The sequence below is a fragment of the Solea senegalensis genome, linkage group LG8 (assembly GCF_019176455.1).
Source record: "Solea senegalensis isolate Sse05_10M linkage group LG8, IFAPA_SoseM_1, whole genome shotgun sequence".
Lineage (NCBI taxonomy): Eukaryota > Metazoa > Chordata > Actinopteri > Pleuronectiformes > Soleidae > Solea > Solea senegalensis.
This window is the reverse complement of record NC_058028.1, coordinates 25,754,723-25,780,165: the sequence shown is the minus strand read 5'-3', so window position 1 is coordinate 25,780,165 and position 25,443 is coordinate 25,754,723. Positions and strand designations below refer to the sequence as shown.

General features: G+C 38.8%; 1 protein-coding gene across 1 annotated transcript in view; it reads left to right on the top strand.

Annotated features, from left to right (window-relative positions):
- The window catches only part of zgc:153039 (uncharacterized protein LOC767698 homolog), an 85,965-nt gene that overhangs the window by 23,245 nt on the left and 37,277 nt on the right, over positions 1-25,443 (top strand). Inside the window, exons 7-8 of the mRNA XM_044032162.1 lie at positions 12,600-12,757; positions 23,696-23,778. Coding sequence (XP_043888097.1) covers positions 12,600-12,757; positions 23,696-23,778 — 241 coding nt within the window. The remainder of the gene's footprint in view (positions 1-12,599; positions 12,758-23,695; positions 23,779-25,443) is intronic.

The window sequence follows — 25,443 nt, the reverse complement described above, 5'->3', positions numbered from 1 at the left end:
AGGTCACTGATGCACCACACGCTGTAGAGGGAGTAGGAAAACCATGTGTGCATATTCATTCAAGCAAAGACACGCTCACAGTTAGACACCTCCCCCAATACACACACTAATACTCCCACAACACACACACATATTTTTCAAGGGCCTGTTCAGTGCTGCTTGCAGTCCTCGTTTGAATTAATCCCCCAAATCCCAGTAGATGATTCAATTCCGAACACAAACCTGATGTAAAGTGAAGCCTGAAACCTTAGTCCTAATCCTCAAACACCTCTTTTAAACGGTGTTTCCCAAACTTTTTAAAAACTAACAATTGAGACGAGAGCACATTTGTGACTTATCTGTTCAAAATGGATTGAAACATAATTGTATTCATGTTATTTAAAACATGTACACAAGTCATTTAAAAAGTTGGAAAAAAATGAGAGTGAGCGATATACAAACTTCAGTTTCCAGGTGGAAAAGGCCATCTAAGATCAAGATAGAGTATCAAAGATATTATATTCAGTATATTATGATAAATAATGCAGTTTTAAGCAGGTGTACGTTTTTTAAATGGCTGAAATCATTTTTTCCTTCTGTCCCCATGGGCAGCCTTGCGTCAATACCTTATACAAGAACATTTCAATAAAGCAGACTGACTCCATTTGGCCAAAAACTTAAACTGATCCACCACCAAGACCACCACCTCACTCACACACACACACACACACACCTCTTCCTACTGATTCTATCTCAGTCCTTAACCCTACCACCTCTCTAGGTGTCCATGTCCTTTCCCCGTTCACATTTTAAATTGCTTTATCTAATCGTTTCCTTCTATGACTGCTCTTCATTCCACCATTTTCCAATTTCCAGCCACTCCATTTAGTCATTCCGTACACTCGCGATCCACTTGTTAGTATTATTCCACCACTTAAACTCCATGCTTGTAACTCAGGGTTATGAGACAATACAGTTTGAGGTAGTGGAAGTGACAGCTGTGTTTTGGGATATTCAGGGTAAAGAAGCACATACTGTGGATCATCATTAACCTTGTCACTTCAGAATTGCATTTACATTACACTCAATGTGTTTTTTTTCAGGTATGTTTAACGTAATCGCTGGTTGAAATAGGTTTATAACACATTGTCGATGCATTAATCCACTCATTAGGATTCCAGCTATCTCTGCCATATTTTTATGCACATAAACTGTAAAATCATATGTAAAATAGTGTTTTTTTTTCCCTCAATAGCTGGTGTGATGAATTATTAATGCTGATAATTGTCATGTTATAGGACAGAAAACACCAGAGGAGCTATTAAACGGACACTGTTCTGAATATGCGATGTTCCATTTACATCGGAACTCGGAAGTAGGAGCGGGGAGTAATGTCACCTCAACCTAAACATGGATACAAACATATCTCGGGCTAACCATTGTTAGCAATATCAATTCAGTACGACTCAAACAGCATAGCAACATGTCTGCAGATAAAAAATAAATAAATAAAAAAAATCAGTGCTATAGTGTACTACAGATTAACTGTGAAACAAACATGAACACATCTGTGTACATGACTTCACATATTCCAGGTTCTGGCTACAAATGGAAAGCAGCAATATTGACACCAATCTCCAGATTCTCATTGATTTGATCCATAGTTCATTTTGTTGTGTATTCCTTTCATGTGACCAAAACTGAACAACTTCTCACTACTGGTTTGTGTTGACAAGACGCTAACAACGGGGCGACGGAAGCTCAGCGGTAGAGCGAGTTGTCTTTCAACTTGAAGGTCGTTGATTAGATGTACTGTATGAAACGGTGAGTGAATGGGTGAATGGCAAAACTGTAATGTAAAGCTGCTTTGAGTGGTTATTAAGACTAGAAAAGCACAGACCATTTACTACAAACCTAATTTCTGCAGATGGCTAACTGGCTAGCATTAGCTACTTGTCAGGAACAGAGTGAATTAAATATAATCCAAGTAATAAGTATTCAATTATTCAATTATGATTACAAAAAGTCGATCGGTTACTGTGACTATTTGAAATAGATCAAGATGCAAAACTTAAAAACTACTTATATAGGACTTCACACACTGGTATAGCAACATTAGATTAAGATCGAGCAAGAGATAACGTGACTTCAATTATTATTATTTCATTTATTTATATATTTTTTTTGTTATTTATTTCATTTACGCACTCCGGTCACATACCATGGTATTTACAGTAGAACAGTATTCTGATTTCCCTCCAAGTATCACGAGAGGAAGCGTGCATACCACTGTATGTCATTTTGTCCAGCCTATGTCTGCGGTGTCTGGATTCACTATGCCGTAACCAAAGTTAGGAAAGTACACATGCTCTGAATATACAGTTATATGCATTTCATGTTACTTTAAATCACATGTTTTATGAGATCAATTGTGGAAATGTGAAAATCCAATCTGTGTCGCTACATAACATTAAAATATAATTGTTATGCATATAGTGATAGCTTTACATTGAGTAGCTACTTTCAACGTCACGCAGCAAACTAAACTAGCTTTCATGAAGCTTAATTGCAACACTGGTCATTCACTTTGAATGGGGCGGTGTCATGTGTTGCTGCGCTGCATTGTGGATCTCTGAGGGCATACGTGTTGTTGAGAGTTTAGCCTCCACATCAACAGTTAAAGATGAAAGTGACTGGAATCTCTGCAGTGGAGCAATAGGGAGTAAGTGACAAAAGGAGGGAACACTGTTCCACCGTGTGGATGGATGCATGAATGATGGACAGGAAGAGGAAAGAGAAAGGAGAGAGAATACTGCTGACGGGTGACAGATCCAGGAGAGGGATGGCTGGAGAAGAGAAACACAGAGAATGGAAGGACAGGCTGGACAGACAGTGTCCAGTGAGCACAGCAAACACAAGCATGCTCATATTTTTTGTCTTGATGTCAGACATCGTTTGAGATGTTTTTTTATCCGAGTCACTCATAACTGACACATGTAGACCAAAGTAATCAAACTATATGAACAAAATCTCATCAACCTAAAGGATGTTTCAGGTTTTTTAAGTGCAGTTGTATTCAGTGTTGACTGAGCTGTGTGTGTGTGTGTGTTGCTCTCAGTCAGAGAAACTGATTGTAGCCACGTAACTAACGGCTCGTCTGTACAACAATCTACATCTGCCTAACTCACTCTATCAAATCAGTCTCATTTAATTTGTTTTTCTTGTGGTGGTGGGGTGGGGGGGGGCCTGCTGGTTTTCTGCTGCCCCCTTTGGCAGGTTTTCATATCCAATCATAATTTCAAACACTGAAGTCCCACAATAAGACATTTGAACTCACTGATGGAGGCAGCAGTGGATTGTGCTGTGATGTCAAATCTATTATTGTCTCTATGGACTTCAGTGTTGACAGTTAGCAGTTTACATAGCAACACACACGTCAGCTTTACTGCTAACAGTGAGATAAAGAGCAAACACATTCACAAGATATTGTTGAATTAGGCAGTCGTAGATATTATCTTAGCCTTTTTTTAAAGTGTTATGCTGTCAGTGTCTTACACAACTGCGTTTAAAAAAAAAAACTGATCCATCCCTTTAATATTTTAAGAATATATTCGCCTCTGGAGCTCACCATAATCTCTTTTGGAGGAGGCAAATGAAAAGACACCTCTGTCCATCTGTCTTCCTGGACAGTCCCTCACCGTTTATCATTTTCCTGAGTTAAGTATGGCAGCAAACTCTCTTTCATGATACCCTCACTGGGGTGCAACAAAGGCAGTGGTTTTTCAAAGTTGAAAATAGTGACTTTCACACTTGAAACAGCATGTGGTCCGCTGGAAGAAAATATTGCAGCTCTTCTGTGTCTGTGCCCTTCACTTGCCCTATAACTGTGACCTGTATTTATGCATCCTCACGCTACTGGCATGTACTTTTAATCAGCTGCTTGTAAGTTAGACAAATGGTCACTGTACTTTTCTTTTTATACACTCATGCAAACTCATCCTCACTAGTTTCTGACCCATGGTGAAGTAGTTATTGTTCACAGGGATTTCTTTTTTCTTTGTTTTTAGTTGCAAAACAAACACAAAACCAACGAGAAATGGATTTAGTTATCAAGTGGAATGGATCGCTTTGGTACGGTACAGTACACTAAGTACAGTACATGTTCCATTCTTTACAATGGTAGGGTAAGGTCGCCCATGACATGGGTCACCCCCTTGTGTAAATATCCCATGGAAGTTTCAAATAGCACTCTGCCACAAAGAAGAAGAAAGTGATGATGAAGAAGATGATGCCAGCAAACAGTCCAGATGAGTGACGAAGCACAATTTCAAAGTTTCTCCATACAAACACGCTTAAAAACATATATCACATGACCATTCAGAGACACTAAACAGGAAGTTCATTGTCTACTACTGTCAGTTATATGAATACTTTTTGGGGTCGGGGCTCCCCGTTGGAGTAAGTAAGCTGGCTTTTTTAAAAACACACCAGTGGTGTACCTGCCCGCCCTGAAGAGAGAAGGGCAAATAAAAGAAAATCCTAGTTGTGGTAAATGCTGTATAAGAAGGTCTACAGGGAGTCGACATACAGAATCACGTCCACATTACAGCGACACACATGTTCACGTAAAATACTGATGTTAGAGTCATTTCACTCAGTGGATCTGACCCGACTTGAGCATTTATTTGGTCGTTCTGGAGCTTTTTTAAAGTACCTGAATCGTTGCATTAGGCCTGATGAGGGGTGACCTCGCACTCTGTGAGCTGAGACGACCAAGATCAGCTGCAGCTTAAGCTCACTGTGTGATGGGAATGCTTATGCGCATGTTAGATTACACCTGAGCACACACACACACGCGCACACACGCACACACACACGCGTCTGTTGTCAGCACGTCATTTTTCATCCCATTTGAAAAATTGCAGATAATGAATCCATAATGTTAGACCAAAGCGCCGGTGAATTATCATCGGCACAAACACACAAAATGATGGATTAAAAGATGAACACGCATGGATACACAAATGAGGGCATGAATAAAAATGGTAAACAAATGAGCTGAAGGATGGAGCAGTGCCGGAGGAGAGAGAACAATCAGCCAAACGATCGTTGTGGGCTCCTTTTAGTCATTTAGCTTTGTTTCCTCCTCTTCTCTAAATGAGCTCTTTTAATCTGTCACTCACTCACTTACGCTTTGTTCCCCTCTTTATTTGGATGGCAGAGCTCATTTCAGCTGGATGAGCTGATCAATAATTACTATCAGACCCCACACACACACACACACACACACACACACACACAGGTTTGAGCAGTTATCCTTTTAAGGACTCTGCATTGACTAACATTAGTTTGCACAGCCCAACCAAAACCTTATCCCTATCCTAAACCACAACCAGTTAATGCTCAACCCTAACCTTCACTTAACCACAGTTACAATCTTAGTCCTAAATTATAGTCATTCCACAGAAATTAGGTTCTGCATCATTAGGACAAGGTTTTGGTCTCCATGGAGACTACTGGTCCTGAAAAAGTCAGTGTTTATGCCAGAGAAAGTCTTAAAGAGGTAACTGTACACACATTTTATTGAGTCCCTTGTGAGCATGTGAAACACAACATTATAAAATGTGTTGTCTCTCTCACTCTCCAGTGACACACTCGAGTGCTTCAGAGATACTCAGATATTTCTCCTGCCTGCACACACAAATATTACAAACCCCATTTCCAGAAAATGATATAAAAATCTCTAATCTAATTTGTTCATTCACTTGAACCTTTAGTTAACAGACAGAAGATTTTCAGTGTTTTCACAGCTGTCAGTGCTACTAAACGTTTTTAAATGACTATTTATATGACTGATACCGATATCCGATATTAATATTGCTGCTATGGCCGATAACCGATATCTACCGATATCGATATATGTTTTAAAAAAAAAAAGTTTCTGAGATGATAAAAATTTGTACAGAATGAAAATCACGCAAGCTGAATTTTTGAATGTCTTCCTTTATTTTCAAAACATGTTTTACCTCCAAATAACAAGGTCACATAAGACACAAGTAACCAACTACAACTGCACTTGTAGCAAGTGTGTAACTAAATGAAAGTACAGTTTAACTCCCTCAACTCACTAAACTCCCGTGAGAAAGTTTGGATCATAAATTACAAACATGAACATAAATAAAAATAATACCCTGCCAAAGTTACTGTAACCGAGATAAGGGCGTCTATACTGGGTACGTAAATAAAGTCAACAACCCTTCCTCCCGGCAACAACACATCATCTCGTGCTGCGCTTGCGTCACTGACGCTGTCATGTGCCCAAACAAATGCCGCATGGCCTCCCCTTCCCGACACACATACACAAACAGCAATTAGACGGGTATAAACATTGTTTACAGTTTTACTCATTGCACCGATGCCGATATGTTAAAAAATGACGAACATCGGCCGATAACGATATTAATGCCGATATATCGTGCATCCCTACTATTTACTGAATATATCAAAAAATGGACGCTTAAATACGTTGAACATACATTTTCACATCCAGCCTCCTCCAACTGCGTGTCATGTGACCATGTTTCCAAACATATGACGAGTGAGCAAGAGTTTGCCCGTTTGCGGGGGTCGAGATTGAGAAGTTCAAGTATTTGGTTAGTGTGCTCGGGCCCCAGCAGCCACTGCACTGGGGACAGGGGACAGTTGACAGGGGACATGGGACAGGGGACAGCGAAAGAGAAAACGCATCACATAGTTATTTTGTGGTTCATGTGGTCAACGTTTACATATCTGTGGTTTATGGCGCACACAGAATGTTTGTTTCCTAAGTTTAAATCATCTCCACGATAGAGTTTAGTTCTGTTTATTTTTGTATCAGTATTTTGTTTTAGAAAAGAAAAATGTTGCTTTTTTTTTGTTATTTCTGACACTCAGCGTGTGGAGGATTTCATTTACTTTACTTACAGAATTTTACAGAAGTGAAATTATTTTGCTTACATCCACCCACCCATTTTCTACTGTTTATCCTCCACAGGAGGGTCACGGGGGTGCTGTGGCAATCTTAGCTGACATAGGGTGATAGGTGGGTCACACCTTGTAAATTGTAATAAGTGTCTTAATAATTATTCCAGTTTTTCTGTTGAATATCTCTTTTTTTTTTTCATACTCCCCCCCAAAATAAATAAATCGATCCTTTAATCGAACCGTGGGTTGAAAATCAAGATATGAACCTGAAGGGTTCCCTGAGGTCAAGAGGTCAAGAGCTAGTGCCTGTCCCAAGCTCGGATAATGGGAGGGTGACGTCAGGAAGGGCATCCGTTGTAGAAATCTCTGCCAAATCAAATATGCAGAGAGGGAGGAGCTGAAAGGAGAATGTTTGTCCATTCTCGCTGTTTTCGAGACTTGAGCTGCTCAACAGTCTGCTGAATATCCTCTTCATGATGCGGCATACATCTACTGTACTGTATCTATAACTGCCAGAGACATCTGTCTGTCTGTTCGCTGCACAGCAAAAAGTCGAGTGTTGAATCAACTCCCACAGAGTTGATTTCAACACTTTTTGTGGGTTTATATAGCTCCACACTCTTCAGAGTTAAATGAACTCTTTCAAAACAGTTAAACATTTAAAACAGAGTTAAAATAACACGAGAGGATTAGATCAGTAACACTGCTCGGAGTTCAAATATTTTTTACTATTTGGGTAGTGTAAATATTAAATTATAAAACTGAATTCCAACAAACATAATTATTCGTTTTCAAACACATTTATTTATGCCTTTTCACCATTATATTAGAACATTATGAATGAAGGTACAATGTACAGACTTTTATGCGAAACACTGTATGTGCTTTGAAAAATGCCCCGAGGGATGAGATTCTTATTCATGGTGATGCAGAAGCTGTCAATCTTGCTCTTCTGATGCCCAGCAGCAAGGAGGTATGGCTGCTGACCCTGTTGGTTGTGGTCAGCAGCCATACCTCCAAACTGCAGCATGACTAGGGTTAAAATAAGGAAGCTTAACATATAATAAAGAAAATATAGCAAGGATTCTTCTTCTCACTGGCTAGTGCAAGATGGGAATTCCTATGAGGACTTTTTTAACAATCCTCATTTATATACATATATATATAGATATATATATCTATCTATATATATATAGATATATATATAGATAGATATATATATCTATATATATGTATATACATACATATATGTATATATATATACATACATATATGTATATATATATGCATACATATATATACATATATGCATACATATATATATACATACATATGTATGTAGGTGTTTCATTGAACATACTGCAGTTAACAGCATTACTATAATAGTTTCAGTTTAATTACACGTACGGCGTAGAACTGTATCAGAGGAGGAAAATGGAGTCGACCTGTCTTGTCGCCAACCGAAGCAGTGAAGCATGGGTGGGCAGAGCTTAATTGCGCCGCTGCAGAGTTGATTTAACACTGACGTGATCAACTCTGTCAAATGATTTCAACACTTAATATCATTTAAATCAGAAAGTGTTAAAATGACACTTAGTTGAAATCAAGTCAGAAATGTTTTTTCAAATGTTTGCGGTGAGGTTCACTTTACACTTGTGCTCGAGATCGTGTCTTTCTCTGTGATAGTCATTTTTACAATTATTGCAAAAACCCTGTCAGTCAGTTTTATTCTCCTTTGTGGTATTCTGGTTTTTGCACGTGGCGGTGCACCTAGCACCTCCCACGTGCATGGTCGGTATGGTGACCAGCTAGGACTGCCACCATCAGCTCTGCGACCCTCATGTGGAGGATAAAGCAGGAAACAATGGATGGATATGTATATGTATATATATATATACATATGTATACATGCATATATATATATATATATATATACATATATATATATATACATATATATATACATATATATATATATATACATATGTATATATATATATATATATACATATGTATACATGCATATATATAAATATATACATATATACATATATATACATATATATATATACATATGTATATATATATATATACATATGTATACATGCATATATATAAATATATACATATATACATATATATGCATATGTATATATATACATATGTATACATGCATATATATATATATACATATACATATATATACATATATACATATATATATATGCAGACTTGGAGTGAGAATCACATGGTACCTTAGGATATGATTTGCAATACATGGTCCATGATACCACAGACAACAGTTGTGTGATAATCAATATATTACAAGTCAATCACGATATGTCCGTGAAAAGTTAAAAGTGCAGGATTTCTCTCTTTAGTCACAACATAGAGAACAAAGTATTTTTTCTCCGCCATGATCCCGCAGTGCCGCCGTGAGGAGACATCAACACCCAGTCAGTGAAACTAGCAGGAACTGTTTAATTTAGAGTGCCTTAATTTAAATTAAATATCAATGTTTGCCCTGGTTTATCAATTATCGTATTGCACTAGGAAGAATATCAGCAAATCAATATTTTAACTCACTCCTAATGCAGACCACCCATGCCGTGTGCATGGATCCTCTCCATTACACATGCTTTTTTTGCATTTTTAATTCATGACAGCCTGAATGTTTTTTTGTTGTTGTTTTTTTTTTAAATCTTAGATTGACGTAGAGTCCATCTCAGATAAGTCTGGGCCCAGAAAACATGGCAACGTGTCTGGCAACATACATGTATGGCTTCGTCTTTGTGTAACAATGTCAGGTTGTGATGCTTGATGTAGTGTTGGACTGTGTTAAGTGACAACGACTAACCAAAAGTACTCCGTATACGGTGGTTTCTCATGCAACACACATTCAGCGGTGCGTGCTGTCCTGTCCCTGCCTTTACACATCACATCACTGCAATGCAATGCATGCAGTTCTTCCACAGATTTGGCACAAAGATTACTCTGACATTTCCTTCACTTACCTCTAAGTTTCTACAGTCAGTTATGGGAAGGTCAGGAATAAGAATCCAGTGAAAGAGGTTTTTACTTTCAGGAAATGATAAGTCATACACCTGAAAACTGAATATTGACATTTCCTTTAATTTTCTTCAAATTTCTGCAATAAAGTTGCCTGAAATTTCATGTAAAAGCAGCGAGGGTCAATGATTGACCTTCTGTCTTTACAGCAAAAAACAAAACGGAGGTGTTGTAGTTTTAAGCTTTATATTTTGAACTCAAACTGGAGTGTAAGGATTGAGTTTGAACTTTCTGCCCAAGTGTGAATGGATATCTAAATTAAAGTGACATCCCTATCTCTCACACACACACACACACACACTTTTCCTAAGTGTCAGACAGTTTGCATTGGTTTTATTTTAAGAGCGAGTTTGGAAATGTCAAATTTTGTTCAAGGTTTATTTTGCTTCTGCTGCACGTCAGAGAAATTAATAATCAGCCTATGAGGTTTGAGCCACATCATCAGTCACTGCTCTCCAACGCAGACGTGCACACACACACACACACACACACACACACACACTCTTAATTCTCTCGTCGTGTTTAGTGCGTCTCCTTCTTTTTTCAAAGCACACAGAGACACCTCTTCAAATGTGCACTTTTGTATCAGACCATTGAGCAGGTTTTGTTGGTGTTATGAATATGTCAGGGGCTCTGATTAAAGCAATTGTTCATCAGCTTTTCACACACACACACACACACACACACACACAGTAGTAGTAGTTGGCATTTCATGATTTTGAGGGTGATAAATTCTCCAAAGAACCTTTATTTTGTTGGTTTCTGGCAACATCAAAGTATATATGTGTGTGTGTGTGTGTGTATAATGGCTGCCTCTCGGGCTCTGTTTGAAATAATAGTGTGTTCAGATCTTTGGATGGAATGAACAATACATAATAGGGCCATGATAGTAAGTATTAAAATCACTGGACCTGAAAGAAAATGTGATGAGACTCTTAATTAAAAGGAAAGTGTGTGTGAGAGAGAGAGGGAGAGAGTAGAGGGAAAGAATGGACACTGGTACAAGTATGTAAAGAAAGGGAGTGTCAAATCTAATTTGCAATGCAAACGCTTTCGTTTAATTGTTCTATTTTGATTGTTCTACAAACTGTATGTTTTATGCCAAATTAAAAAAATGCAATGCATAAATGTTAGAAACAGTTCGTGTCATGACATTTTAATACTCGCATTGGAGTACGTAGCATTTCCCCTGGTGTCTCATGCAGTAAGGCTGCATTTTATTTTGAAGTTATGATACAGTAAATATCGTAGTGAAGTCAAAAAAAAAGCACCAACAAAAAACACCCAACATGTTCAGTCCAAAAAGGGAAAGCCACAAAAATAGAAAGAAAGGTTGTGACAATCCCATGATGAGGGCTTGAAGGTGGTGAGAGATGGGGGACGGATGATGGATTGGATGCATGCTTCAGAACAGCAGGACGGAGAAATATTTTGCACTCTAATTCACATCTTTCCGGCTGGGTTTTATTGAGAAGAGGCGGGGGGGGGGTTCAGGCCGTAATCATGCACACCCTGCTGTGGGGTTTGTACTCTCTGATCTCTCCGCCACACACACACACTCACTCACATGATTAGGCACCCTGGCAGAGTAATCATGACTTCCTCTTCAGTCTTTTTATCATTGAACACCCTCTAGGAAAAAAAAATGAGCCTGAAATGACACACAACCTTTTCACCCGCTGGATGTCTGGGTCTGAATGTTTAAATTATGAGCAGAGTCAAGCTTGTTGCATGTGATCATGTTCATGTACTGGGTCGAACAGGAACATGAATAATAATAATAATAATCAGAATGTCATTGTTCACTTGTGAAGTGTAAAAATATAGTCCACTATACTTTACTGTATATACATACGCTGAATAATTCTTCAGACCAGGCTCAGTAGCCTTAGTACATGGTTCTCAAACTCTGGTATGTGCACCACCAGTGGTACGCAAGCTTCCTCTGTGCTACTGTGTATACCAGGGTGCATGGGTATGTGATGTGGGAGTGGAAAACTTAACAAAATAATAATATTTAAAGTCACCTCATCTCTCGCTCCATCTTCATCTGATGTCACTATAACAGTGTGTGAAGTATATGTTAGGAAGAGGAGGATGATGAGAGAGCAAATGATCTTATTGGGAATAAAGTCTGTAGCTGACTTTGTTCTGTATTTAAACGTTGGTGTAACTTTGAGAGTTTTTCTCAGGTGGTATGAAAAGTTTGAGAACCTGAGCCTAAGTTATAGCATTATAATTTATTAGAATATAGCCCCTTAAGATGTGCCACACACAGTACTCACATCTAATGTGTACGTCGCACCAACCTGAAGGCCGTGTTGGTCTACTTCATTTATTATTATTATTGCAGAAAAAGGTAACTGCTGTCATGAAATGGTTTCTTCATGGTTTAGTTGAAAAGCCTCCAACACTGTGATAATCGAACACTTTGAACGTTGTTAAGTCAGTTTCTCTCTACTGTCATTTCTATAATAAAGTTGAAGATGAACTTCCTTTTCACTAAATTCATTTTAAAGGCCTAAAGCAAACTCACATTCCTGACTATTTACATCAATGTGTTGCCTTTTCTCCTCCCCCATCCCCAGTGTGCTGCTTCAGAGGGATTACAGTTTCCTGAGGGACATTAATGTGTGGAAACCCTTCGTCACCATCGGGGTTTATTCCTCCACGCTCTCCGCTGCCATGAGCAACCTCATCGGAGCCTCGCGTATCCTCTACGCTCTGGCCAGGGACGACTTGTTCGGTAGGTTGCAGAGTCCTTCGGGGAAGTGGCCTTTAAAGTTGCTGCAGGGTTTTTTTTTTGGTAGCTCGAGGCTTGAGATTTTTCAGTCATCAGAATGTACCACACTTTAGTATTTGTGTCATTTGTGGAAATGTGGAAAGTCAAGAGTTTTTGTGCAAACTGGGAAGAAGGCGACATGGAAATCAAGCATGAGATTTCCTACCAGACCACCGATGACACGCAGCCTCCGTTTTGCATCTATCGTGCGCTGACAGAGGCTGAAGAGGTTTTCAGTCCACTGAAAAATATCTTTTATGGAAAATGCACGTCAGAAACTTTTCTTTTTTTTTTTTTTTGTTTTTATTGATTTTCAATAAGAACATATAAACAAATCGCCCCATACCAAACCAGTTACACAATAATACACAAGCAAACCTTGCTGTATACACAGACACCAAAATAAAATAAAAATATAATAATAAATAAAATAAATAAATAAAATTAAAATATTAAATCAAATTGTCACACTCTATAGTCTTACAAACAAGTATGATCTATTGTTGCTTGAGAAAGTTAATTAAGGGTGTCCACACCTCTTCAAATTCTTGTGCTTTACCCCTAATTACATAGGTTAACTTTTCTAATGTAACACACCTTGCCATCTCCCTAATCCAAGATTGTGTAGAGGATACTTCAGTTTCCCTCCAAGATAGTGCAACCATCCTCCTGGCCTGCAGGAGGCCAAAGTTGATCAAAGTCTTACACTTAGAGTTTACAGAAAAGCAATCTGGGTATATCCCCAAAATACAGAGTTTAGCTACGCAGGGTACCCGAGTGCCTGTAAGCAAACTTAAAGTACAAGCAACCATTTTCCAAAAAGCTACCAATTTCGGGCATTCCCATACACAATGAATTAAAGTACCTTTCTCAGTCAAACATTTCACACATGTATCTGGAATGTCAGGGGACCACTTGTTGAGTTTCTCAGGGGTTATGTATGTCCTCATCAACCATTTGTGTTGTAACAGTTTCATTCGAGTATTAATGGTTTGAGATTGAGCTTTTAAACAAGCTTTCGCCCACTCAGCTTCTTCAATATCTTCCTTAATATCCAAACTCCATGCCCTCCTTCTATCATGACTAGATTCCTCATCATGCGAGACAAGTGCAGTATAGAGTGTAGAAATTTGCCGTCTACCATTCATGTGTTTTAACACAATACCCTCAAGACATGACAGCGGCGGCTCATGTGTAGCCTGGTGACACCTTGATAAAATGAAGTGCCTCAACTGTAAATACTTAAAAAAATTTTTTTTTGGAATTAAATATTTCACACAAAGGTCATTAAATGTTAATAAATTGCCCTGAACATATAAGTCTCCAATTTTTCGTATCCCCCTGTCGGCCCAAGCCCGAAAACCACCGTCTGCCCTGCCAGGAGTGAACTGCGCATTATCCCGTATAGGTGAAAATTGAGAGATGGGGGGTGTATCACCCATATGTCTATGAGCCCTAAACCAAATATCAATAGAGTTTTTAAGAAAGGAATTTGTTGTTTTTTTCTTTAAAGTTTTAAAATCTGCTGAATATAAGTATAGGCTTAATGGCAACTTAGACACTGATGCTTGTTCAATAGAAACCCATGCTGGAGGAGAGTGTGTATCAAAGTAAAACATAGAACTACGCAGCTGAGCAGCCCAATAATACCACTGTAGATTGGGCAACTGTAGTCCACCCCTATCATATGGCAAATATAGTAATCTTAGTCTTAATCTAGGTTTTTTACCGTTCCAGATAAATCTACAAAACGCACTATTAATGTCATTAAAAAAGTTTTTGGGCAATGGTAATGGGAGTGACTGAAACAAATATAAGAACTTTGGCAAGATAGTCATCTTAATTAAATTAATCCGGCCAATCATTGATATTGGCATTGTCGTCCATTTTTCAAGTGAATCTTGTACCTCTCTCATCAGTGGGTCATAGTTTGCTTCAACAACTGTATTCATTTGGGGAGTAATCTTGATCCCAAGATAGGTAAATCCCTCCCTCGCACTAAAAAAAGGTGTATCTATAACCGGATTATTTCTCTCTTCTTCATTCAAGAAAAGTATTGAAGATTTTTCATTATTAATACTGTATCCAGAAAACTGACCAAATGTATTAATTAAATGCAATAACGTCTGGACACTGTTTGATAAGTTTGACAAAAAAAGAATTACGTCATCTGCATATAGCGATATCCTATGGTCATGACCTCCAATTGTTATACCTGATAGATTAGCTTCAGCTCTAATGGACATGGCTAAAGGCTCAATGGCTAAAATAAACAATAATGGGGAGAGGGGACAGCCCTGACGGGTTGACCTCTCTAACCTTAATGGGCCTGATAAAATGTTATTCGTTCTTACACAAGCTGTAGGACTAGTATACAATAACTTTATCCATTTCATAAATTTTCCCCCAAGTCCATATCTTGGCAACAAATCAAACAAATAAGGCCACTCGATTCTATCAAACGCTTGTCTAGCATCTAGAGAAAGAAGTGCCGTATCCCTGGTGTTAGTTTTAGAGTGAATTATATTGAGGACCCTTCTAATGTTATGAAATCCCTGACGTTTCTGTACGAACCCATTCTGATCACAATGTACTAAAGAAGGGATATATGGATCTAGCCTTTTAGCAAGGACTTTACACAATAATTTTGTGTCTACTCCCATAAGACTAATAGACCTGTATGAGGAGCAATTGGTTGGTATTTTCCTAGGTTTCAAGATAAGAATTATTGTAGCGAGTCTCAAAGTTGGTGGTAATATGCCATTATTGAATGACTCATTAAACATATTTAAAAGTGGGGTCAACAGCTGCTTCTGAAAAGTTTTATAGAACTCTATTGGTAGGCCATCAGGCCCTGGAGCTTTGCCTGAGTTGATACATTTAATGGACTGCAATAGTTCTTCCATTGTGATGTCCTTGTCCAGATCTTCCTTCATCTCCTCTGTAAGTGTTTTAAACTGAAGTTGATTAAGAAAAGTATCTCTGCAAGGAGGAGAGGAAGAGCATTCTGACCTATACAGTGATTGATAGAATTCTTTAAATGTATCATTAATATCTCGAGGGTCGTTTGATATCTCCCCTGACTGAGTAGTTATGCCATTAATGGCTCTTTCAGATTGTAATTTTTTAATTCTCCAAGCTAATAATTTGCCCGCTTTTTCTCCCTGATGATAAAATGCCTGGTTCAACCACAGTTAACTTTTTGCTGCTGCATCAGATGTTAAATTATTGTATTCAGTTCTCAAAATCAATAACTGTTTTTGTTTATCAGTGTCATCTTCATCATTAATATCTATTTCCAAAGATTTTATTTGTTTCTCTAATTTATTAATTTCTGCTTTTTGTTTTTTGTTTTTAGTGCTCGTGAAACTCATAATTTGCCCTCTAATATAAGCCTTGAAGGCTTCCCATCTAATGCATGCGTTAGTTTGGTTAGTGTTGACCTGAAAGTAGAAGTCAATCTCATCTTCTACATATTTAACAAATTCTGGATTTTTGAGCCACCTCACTTGCAGTCGCCAAGAAGGAGGAGACTGTTGAAGTTTCCCCATTTGTACAGAAATGGAAATGGGGGAGTGATCACTAATGACTATACAATCATACCAACAGTTCTTAACTCTAGATACCAGTTCCTGTGATACTAAGAAATAATCAATACGAGACCTGGACTTATATATTCCTGAGTAGCATGAGTATTCCAATTTATCTGGATGAAGTTTTCTCCAAATTTCAGATAAGTTTAAGTCTGTGATGTATTGTAAAATAGTTTTTCTAGATAATTTTTTATGAGGATCACATTTTGTAGAGCGATCTACCGAAGGGTTCAAAGTGCAGTTGAAATCCCCACCGATAATATTTAGGCCATATAGGGAAGACAAAGTTAAGAAGAAATCTTCAAAAAATGTTGGGTTGTCCTCATTAGGACCATATATGCTGACCAAATTCAATGCGAGGGACAGGATCCTACCCTGAGCGATCACAAACCTTCCTTGAGGATCCCGAATAATATTAGTAAGTTGAAAAGGGATCGTTTTATGAATAAGTATTAATACCCCCCGAGCATAATTATTATATGTGGCATGTATGACTTGGCCAGGCCACCTACGTCGCACTTGTTTAATTTCAGTGACTGTGATATGAATTTCCTGAAGAAAAATTATTTTCGATCGTAGGTTCTTAAGTCTATTCATTACCTGTTTCAGTTTAGTTGGCTTACTGAGTCCCCTGACATTCCAGCTTGTAAAATTTAAATCAGACAATTCTGAACTTTCCATGTTACTACAAATGCAGTAAGAGAGATGACCATGTTGAGTGTGACCAAAAACAAGAGGAAGAAATAAATGAAAACAGTAAAGTAAAAGATAAAAAAACAGACATATAAAAACACATAACCTTTGAATTCCCCCTCCCCCCTCCCCTTACTTAAACTAAACAATGTAAGGGCAAATACCAATCCACACTAATGAGGAGTGGTTTAACTGTGAGCACTTTTCTCAGGCAGCCCATGCGGCGCCCCGCAACTCGACCTTAACATTCAAACATGTATAGTCCTAAAATGATAGACATGAAACATAGTGTTATTAACACTCCCTAATGTAACTACCTCAGCAGCCTGTGTCAAATAAACAAGTGTATAAAAGGTACAGAAAATAAAGTGTCCACCAAAATGGTAGTAGCAGTTGTGTATGTAATCAAAATAAATGAAAAAATACTAAATATATGTAAATCTGACTTAATAAAACCTATATTAAGCTAAAATGCACCTGTATTGTCCATAAATGTCCTTCAGTAGTTACCTATACACCTCGGCACTTTAGTTGTTTGGGAGAAAGTTCTCAGCTTCTTCTGGTGTGGAGAAAAAGATCAACTTTCCGTTATGTAGAGCTCTCATTTTGCAGGGACGCAAGGTGAATCCCCGAAACGTTCCAGCTTCAATGAACTTTTTCTTCACTGCATTGAATGAGCTCCGTGCCTTCATGGTTTCCGCTGATAAATCTTGTGCGAAGAATATTTTGTGACCCTCGTGGGTGAGGGAACGATGTTTGGATGTGTTGAAGACCAGCTCACGATCTTGAAATCGCAGGAAACGAATGATTACAGCTCTGCTTTGGTCCGGTCTTGGTCTCGCCAGAGTGCGATGTGCTCTTTCCAATGTGAACGAATTGTTGGCGTCGAGTCCCAGCCAGGCCGGCAGCATACGCTGGATGTAATCGGTCATGGGCTGGGTCTTTTCAGCGCTTTCGGGGAGACCCACCAGTCTTAGGTTCTTCCTCCGAGCACGATTTTCCAGGTCTTCCGTCTTCGACTCCAAACAAGCGATGCGTTTAGCAGCGTCAGTCAACTTCAAATTCACACTCTGCAGGTCGTTTTCGGCGTCACCTATGCGCCCTTCTGCCTCCGTGAGCCGCTTAGCGTAAGCGGTGATATCTTGTTGAAGATCCGTAAAACCTTTTTGCACTGCATCGACAGAGCCGTTCATCTCCGCTATACGTCTCTCCACATTGTCAAGTTTTCCCCCAAAGTCATCGAGAGTACTTATTTTAGTGTTAATCTCAATAACAGTCTTACGAAGAGACTGCAGCTCATTTAGCACCGCAGCTAAGTCGTCCTGTGGGCCACCCGTCTCGTTAGCGTCATCAACCACCGTTGTAGTTTTGGGTCTCTGAGAGCCACGGGATCTGGGGCTGCTCTCACAGTCTTTAAGTGTCGTCTGTTTAGCCATTTTTTAAAATCTTGATCAGCTGCTCAACAGCGCCCCCAGAAACTTTTCTTTTAAAGGCATCAAATGAACGTGAATGTTATTGTGACATATATTAAATTTTGTATTTTTTATTAACCAAAATGGACAATACACTTGAGGATACACTGCAAAAAGACAGGATTAAGTAAGGGCTATTTAACCTCCAGTAAAAATAATTAGCACACAGATAATTATAATTTTTTACATTTTTTTTTTAAAAAAATTGCACTTTTCTTGCAAAACCTTATTTCATGGAAGACGTTGTTGTTGTTGTTGTTCTTCTTCTTCTTCTTCTTCTGCTTCGCCACAGTGGATGTTCCTCCATCTTATCTTCTCCCTTGTGTCCTGTTTTGTTACGTCCTCATTTACAGTATCCATGAACATTCTCGATGGTCTTCTTCTTTTCCTGCTGCCCGGCAGCTCCATCTTTAACATCCTTTGTCCATAGGGGTGGGGGGGGTTGGGGAATTCAATACAGTGAAATATGTATTCACTGCATCCAACGATATATCACTTTTGAGACACCGAGTGTCACCATCTCAACCTTGACTTACTTCATCTCCTGAGCTGTCCCTCAAATATCCTGTCCATCCTGGTCACTCAGCATCTTCAGCTCTGCCGCCTCCTGCTCCATTACCACTGTCTCCAAACCATACCATAGATCACCAGGACCCGCTAACGTCTTGTAGACCTTCCCTTTCACTTTTGCTGCTATCCCTCTGTCACAAATCACCCCTGACACTGAAGTGTCAAAGACGTCAATAATTAGAGATGTCCTGATTAGCTTTTTTTGACCTTCCAGTCACAATCCAATCTTCTTACTGTTGAGTATCTGCCGATACAGAGTCGTGTATTTGCTGATGTTTCGAGAGAAGGAACAGACTCATGTGGCATCTGTGCAGCAGCAGGTGCCACTGATGGAGGTAGAGGGAGAGACACACAGACATGAGGCAGATCAAAACAACTCCACTATGACCATCAAACACAGGGAATATAATTATATGAACATATAAATGTCAGCCATCCAACCAAGCAATGGATAGTGTGCACAGATTTATTTTACACTAAATGTTTCATGTATATTTTTACAACCTGCTGACACCTGACAGTCTTTGACCCCCCCGTTACTCACAATGCCAGAGGCTGCCATAGTCCTTTTTCTTAGAAGGTGAGCGTCTTCCTCCCAAACCCTGCAGTTTTGGTCACCACACCTGCTGCTCCGCCCTCCACAACAGTCTCACCACCGCGGCCTTTATCTTTTCTCTTGACCAAAGCAGTACCATGACTCTCATGTATCCTCTGTGGTACTGGGGGTCAAGGATGGTGTGCATTACACATTCACTTTCACATTTGGTCTCCAAGACACAGCAACACATCATGTGTTGTGTTTTTCTTCTCTCTTTTGAGGAAAAGGTATCTCTATAAAATTCATATAAATGTCATGAGAAATAAATCAGGGAGCTTGTTTGAAATACAAAAATGATTATTATTTATTATTGTTGTTATTATCAAAATAGTTTGTTGTTTCCGCTCTACTCCTCTGTACTCAATAAAATGTGTGAAGCCACACATCTGCTGGTCCTGCAAACATACCATAATAGGAAACATTGACTGGAAACAGGGAACAGTGAAGCTTTTACTTGTGTTGTGCTGGTGACAAATATGACAAATCCAGACATTGCTGCAGATAAACACAGACGGAGAGCGAGTTTTGTGACAATGTGTGCAATTAAAAAATAAATCAAATTTAGGGAAGACAGGATCTGTTACTCCCCAACATCATCAAGCTAGGTGTTTTGTTGTTTTGAAAGAGAGACAGAGCCTTAGCTGCAGAAATGACACACTCCATACTATACTGAAATGTGACTTTTAAATACAAACAAATGTCAGTTACCGTGATTGACAGCAACAGTCTGCTGCAAACAGGTTAGAGTGTGACAGGAAACCCCCACCACCACCGCGCTGCTGCTGTATACACACACACACACAGAGTTGACTCTTACTGTCTCTGTACTGAAGCTCAACATAAGTCATATTTTATGTTTATATAAGGCTGTCAACATATTCACATATCACAGAAGATGATTTTTAATGACAGTAATGAATCTGATACTGTGTTGTCATATTATTGCCCAGTACTGCCATGAAAAGCAGGCAAACGATCACGATCACTTTGCCTTTAAACACAAAACACTGAGTTGTGATGTCAGTCACAGTCTTTTTTTTTTTTGAGTATCCACTGAAGGCAGCAGTGATTTCCATCTCACTCTGTGCGTGTGCGTCTCCTGCTCCTTTGTCATTATTAATGACTGTGAGCAACTTTCTCATCCCATCCTCTGCTCCTCTGTTAAGCCTATTGCACATTGATTTGGCCTGTTTCTGTCTGTGTGTGTGTGTGTGTGTGTCAGGGGAGATAAATGGCTGTATTAGTGTGACTTCCTCTGTGGCGTGATCAGACGGAGCAGAGGCATCTGACTCTAGTTGAGCTGTTCACCACGAGGGGAAGGATTAACTTTGATCACATTCATCTGTTTAATGAAGAGAAAGTGACTACACAGGTAGAAATGATGTAATGCTCTCAAAGATGGGAGGAAATGCTTAGTATGAGCACTCTGTGTGTGTGTGTGTGTGTGTGTTCTTGTCATTCATGCACACGACTTACTGCTTAACCTTGCACTGTCCTATGCAAACTGAGCGTCATCAATTTCCCATCCATCCAACAAACAGACACAAGGATGATTTTTTTTTTTTTTTTTAGCCATCCCACATATTTTCCACTCCTTTCATCTCTGTAACTTACCTTCACCTCTGTCTGCCTCCATCCCATAGTCGTCTTCTCTCAGCTGCATTGATTGGACTTAAAAGTCGCACAGATTTAGTTCCAAATATTTATCTGCTTTGAAATTTCCTCATAAATTCATAAATGCCACTTCCACCACCAACAACACCTTTCACCTCCCACTTCCACCCCCGTCTCCTTACCAAGTTTTTATGTGTATACCGTATATATATATATATATATATATATATATATATATATATATATATATATATATATATATATATATATATATATATATATATATATATATATACACACACATATAGTGCTTCTGTGGAATGAGCAACACAGCTAAATGTGTGGATAGCACCCCCAAAAATATGCAATATGTTTGTCTGTGAGTCACACACACAATCACACAAAATCCAACCCTCCTAATGCTAGAGATCTAGCATTAACCAGACCAAACCAGGTCTACAGCTTCACAACTTCACCTGCCAGCAGGGTCTGCAGACCACGATGAGGCCGGAACACCTCATCGTGGATCTCACTTGTTCTCCGTTGTTTAGCAAAGGAAATGTGGAACTCCTCTGCATAATAAAACATAAAACAACATAAAAAGTATCTAGAAAGAATTAGAGGAAATGTAAAATGATTTATTGTTGAACAAGACAAATGAATTTGTCACCCATGTGCCCCAAATTTGATTTGTAAAATATTTAAATCTACAGATTATTAGTCATCAGTTTTCTGCACATGCTTCAGAAGGTAAATGTGCCTTAATAGTTTTAATTAAACTTCCCTTTTCCCCCTTTTCTCAAATTGATATTTTCTAACACTAGAATTCAAATGCTGACTAAAGTCATAGAGCTTAATATCTGACATTACCTGTGGGAACCTTTATTTGCCACAACCTCAGGATGAAGGTGGTCAAATAGTCTTTACAGTTCCAGGATTTTAACTCGATGATATGGGACAGACAGACAGACAGACAGACAGACAGACCTTGCATTTATAGATGGATATAAAAACTGAGACAACTCTGCTGCTTACAACAGTACGAAAACAAGCTTCGACTTCTCATTTAAAACGTCAGAGTACACTTTATACATTTTTAGTTTATATTTATAGTTTTGTAAACGATGTTGAGAGTAAAATAGATGATAATGCACGGCACATATGTATGAATGGACACCAGTTGTTGAATAGAATAGAAGGACTTTATAGTGTTTCCAAAGGTACAGCTACATTGCAGAAGCTTATGGCAAACACAGTTAATTACCACCGATAACCACAGATCTGTCAAAAAGACTGACATGGAGCTGGTGAATTCTTTATTTTATTTTCTAACCGGAAACTTCCACACGTTCCTTTATAGATGCTCTGGTGTGATTTAGTCGATCTCCTCCGCTGTTTTTATAGCTAAACACCCATTTAAAATGGCTGTAAAACCTTGCTGCGCTCACTGCTCTCTGCTGGACCACGTGGTAATTACTTCATACGGTGTGATGCACTTCTGGGGTGTATGTGTTGCTATCGAATGAGGTTTTTAAGGGAGTTGGAGACTTTGCCCCCAAATTCAACCAGATGTGTGTACTTTCAGATCGAACTTGACGACCCTATCAAGCACCTTAAAACCTGCTCTGTTTTATTTACAATAGACCCCAGTTCTTCTGCTTCATAAAACAATTACAGAATATAGGCAGAGCTCAAGGCACAACATTGGCACAACATGCTTTGCCAAATGTCATTAAATAAACAATTTTTCCTGCTTGAAATAACCTTCATTAAATCAATCAGTGATTGTCCACTGGCAGCAAACTTTGGAAGCTGAGATGTAAGCGAATGCATTAATATTTCATGGAGGCTTGTGGGAAGTAGATTGTCAAAAATCATCAGGAACAGCAGTGAGGAGGAGGAGGAGGAGGATGAGGCGTCAAGAGAAGAAGCTGAAGTTAAAGCGCGCGAGTGTGAACTTGTGTAAGTGCTGACAACAGGCATCACTTTTGAGTGAAGGATTACAGAGGGAAATGTCCTCCTGCTATTCACTGACTCCACGCCTATGGTGTCTCCAAAAGCGTGTAATGTTTTCCGCGGATAGAAGCGATGCTTGCTGACATTTAATAAAGACCACTATGGAAGAACTTCTCCCGTTAACCGAAGGTTGGTCGTTCAGCGCCGCTTTTTTTTTTCCTTTTTGATTAAACCTTTCTGTTCACGTATGCATCCAGAATTTCACTGACGTTGGGTTTTGAAGGTCAGTGCTGATATTTTTCATAAAAGCGTCCACTAGAGAATGCAGATGGATATTTTCAGGCCAGCCCTTCCTTAAATTTGAAAGATGTGTTGTTCTCATCAAAATCTCTTTTCATTCCTGTAGGTAAGGTTCTGTCTCCAGCCAAGAAGACATCACGCAACGGTAACCCCTGGGTCTCTGTGCTCATCTCCTGGTTCCTTGTGCAGGTTAGTGCAGATAAACAAATCGTCAATACAGACATTTAATACTTCATGAAAGAACGGTCTGATCCTTGTAAATCACGGCAATTTAAGCACAAAAATAAAGAGTACACAAATGTTACTTGATCATTTATTTGTATCTATCAAATGTCCAATAGGGCCAAATAATAATAGTCTTCAAATGAAATAACCCTTTTACAAATCACAAAGGAACAGTTTGCTTTCATTTCATTTAAATGTTCTATATTTTATGTACATTGAAAAAAATACTCAATCATGAGTCACTGTGAATATTGAACTTTAAAAGACCTGCGTCACAAAATCTGTTTTTTATTTATTTATTTGTATTGATTCTCTTATTTTAGGACTGTGGTATGAAACAATATTTAACTATTTTCTAAATTTCATTCATTCATTCATTCAACTGTGAAGCTTAAGGGATCAAGAATACAAGTTGATCACCAACTTGTTTTAAATATTTTAGCGAGGTCGAGCCTTCAAACACGCTGCTTTTATTGTGGGTGAGAAATGCAAAGGTTGGCGAGTTGTAGCAGGACAACCATTGTTTGGTTTGTGAAGCCTTGTCACTAAAACTCTCCACAGGCAAATCTCTCAGAAAGGCCTGCTGTGCAACTTGAGAGAATCCCATCTTCAAACAGAGCTGGTTCATTCAGAGTTGTTTGATGTCATAGTTTCCTGTGAGGGTGATACCAGACCCCAACCCAGGACCGTTCTTTTATGTAGTCCTCTGGCCTAAAATGATTACATAGGATTAGGTCACGTTGGTTGAACAATATGCAGCAAACACTGAAACCTTTGTTTCCACTGTATGAACATTTATTGTCCACTAGGAAGAGCTGGGCTTCTTGTATCAGAAATGACCTGTGACGGTGGAATACTGGTGCCTGATACATGTTTTGACCATGTAGCGTATTTTGCAGGATAGATAAGTGATTACTAGTACAGTTATATATTAAAGCAATAGGTTACAAGCACATTTATGCGTAAATATGCATTACCATGAAGGGTATCCACCATTTTTGCCTGTCCAATTCCTGCTACGTTTCGGCTTGTCTCCTTATCCCCTTCTTTTTGGTGGCTCAGCTTTATTGTCTTGTTGGATTTTAATGTTCTTTTTATTGAAGTTACTTCTGTCGACATGTAATATTTAACCGTCGTCGTCGCCTCTTTGTACACTTGCATTGTTGATTCCATCAGCTGCCTTCGGATGAACTTCAACCCCATCAGAGTCATCGCTTACGTTTTTACAGCGAATGGGTTTTTTAGCGTTTGTTGGTTCTGAACTGGTCTCTGCGTCTTGTCTCTTCCCATCAGCACATTCGGAATCTGACTCTATCTTCTTCTCACTGTCTGGCATACTGTGCCATCTTTTGCTTCTTCATGCCTTTCTGCTATGGCTGGATCTGGTTCAGATTGTGGTGGAGTCCCTGGCACAACAGGCAACCCAGGGTTTTGAACTATCACCAGATTGATATTGATATATATAGACATTGAAAATGAGCATAAATAAAACAACTAGTGGTAATTATCAAAAAATAGACATGTTACGTCATTTATAATCATATTGTTTAATTGACCGCTTTGGTAATTAAAGGTAGACATGACCAGAACCTGTTCAACAACATTGTTAAAACAATAAATACACATATT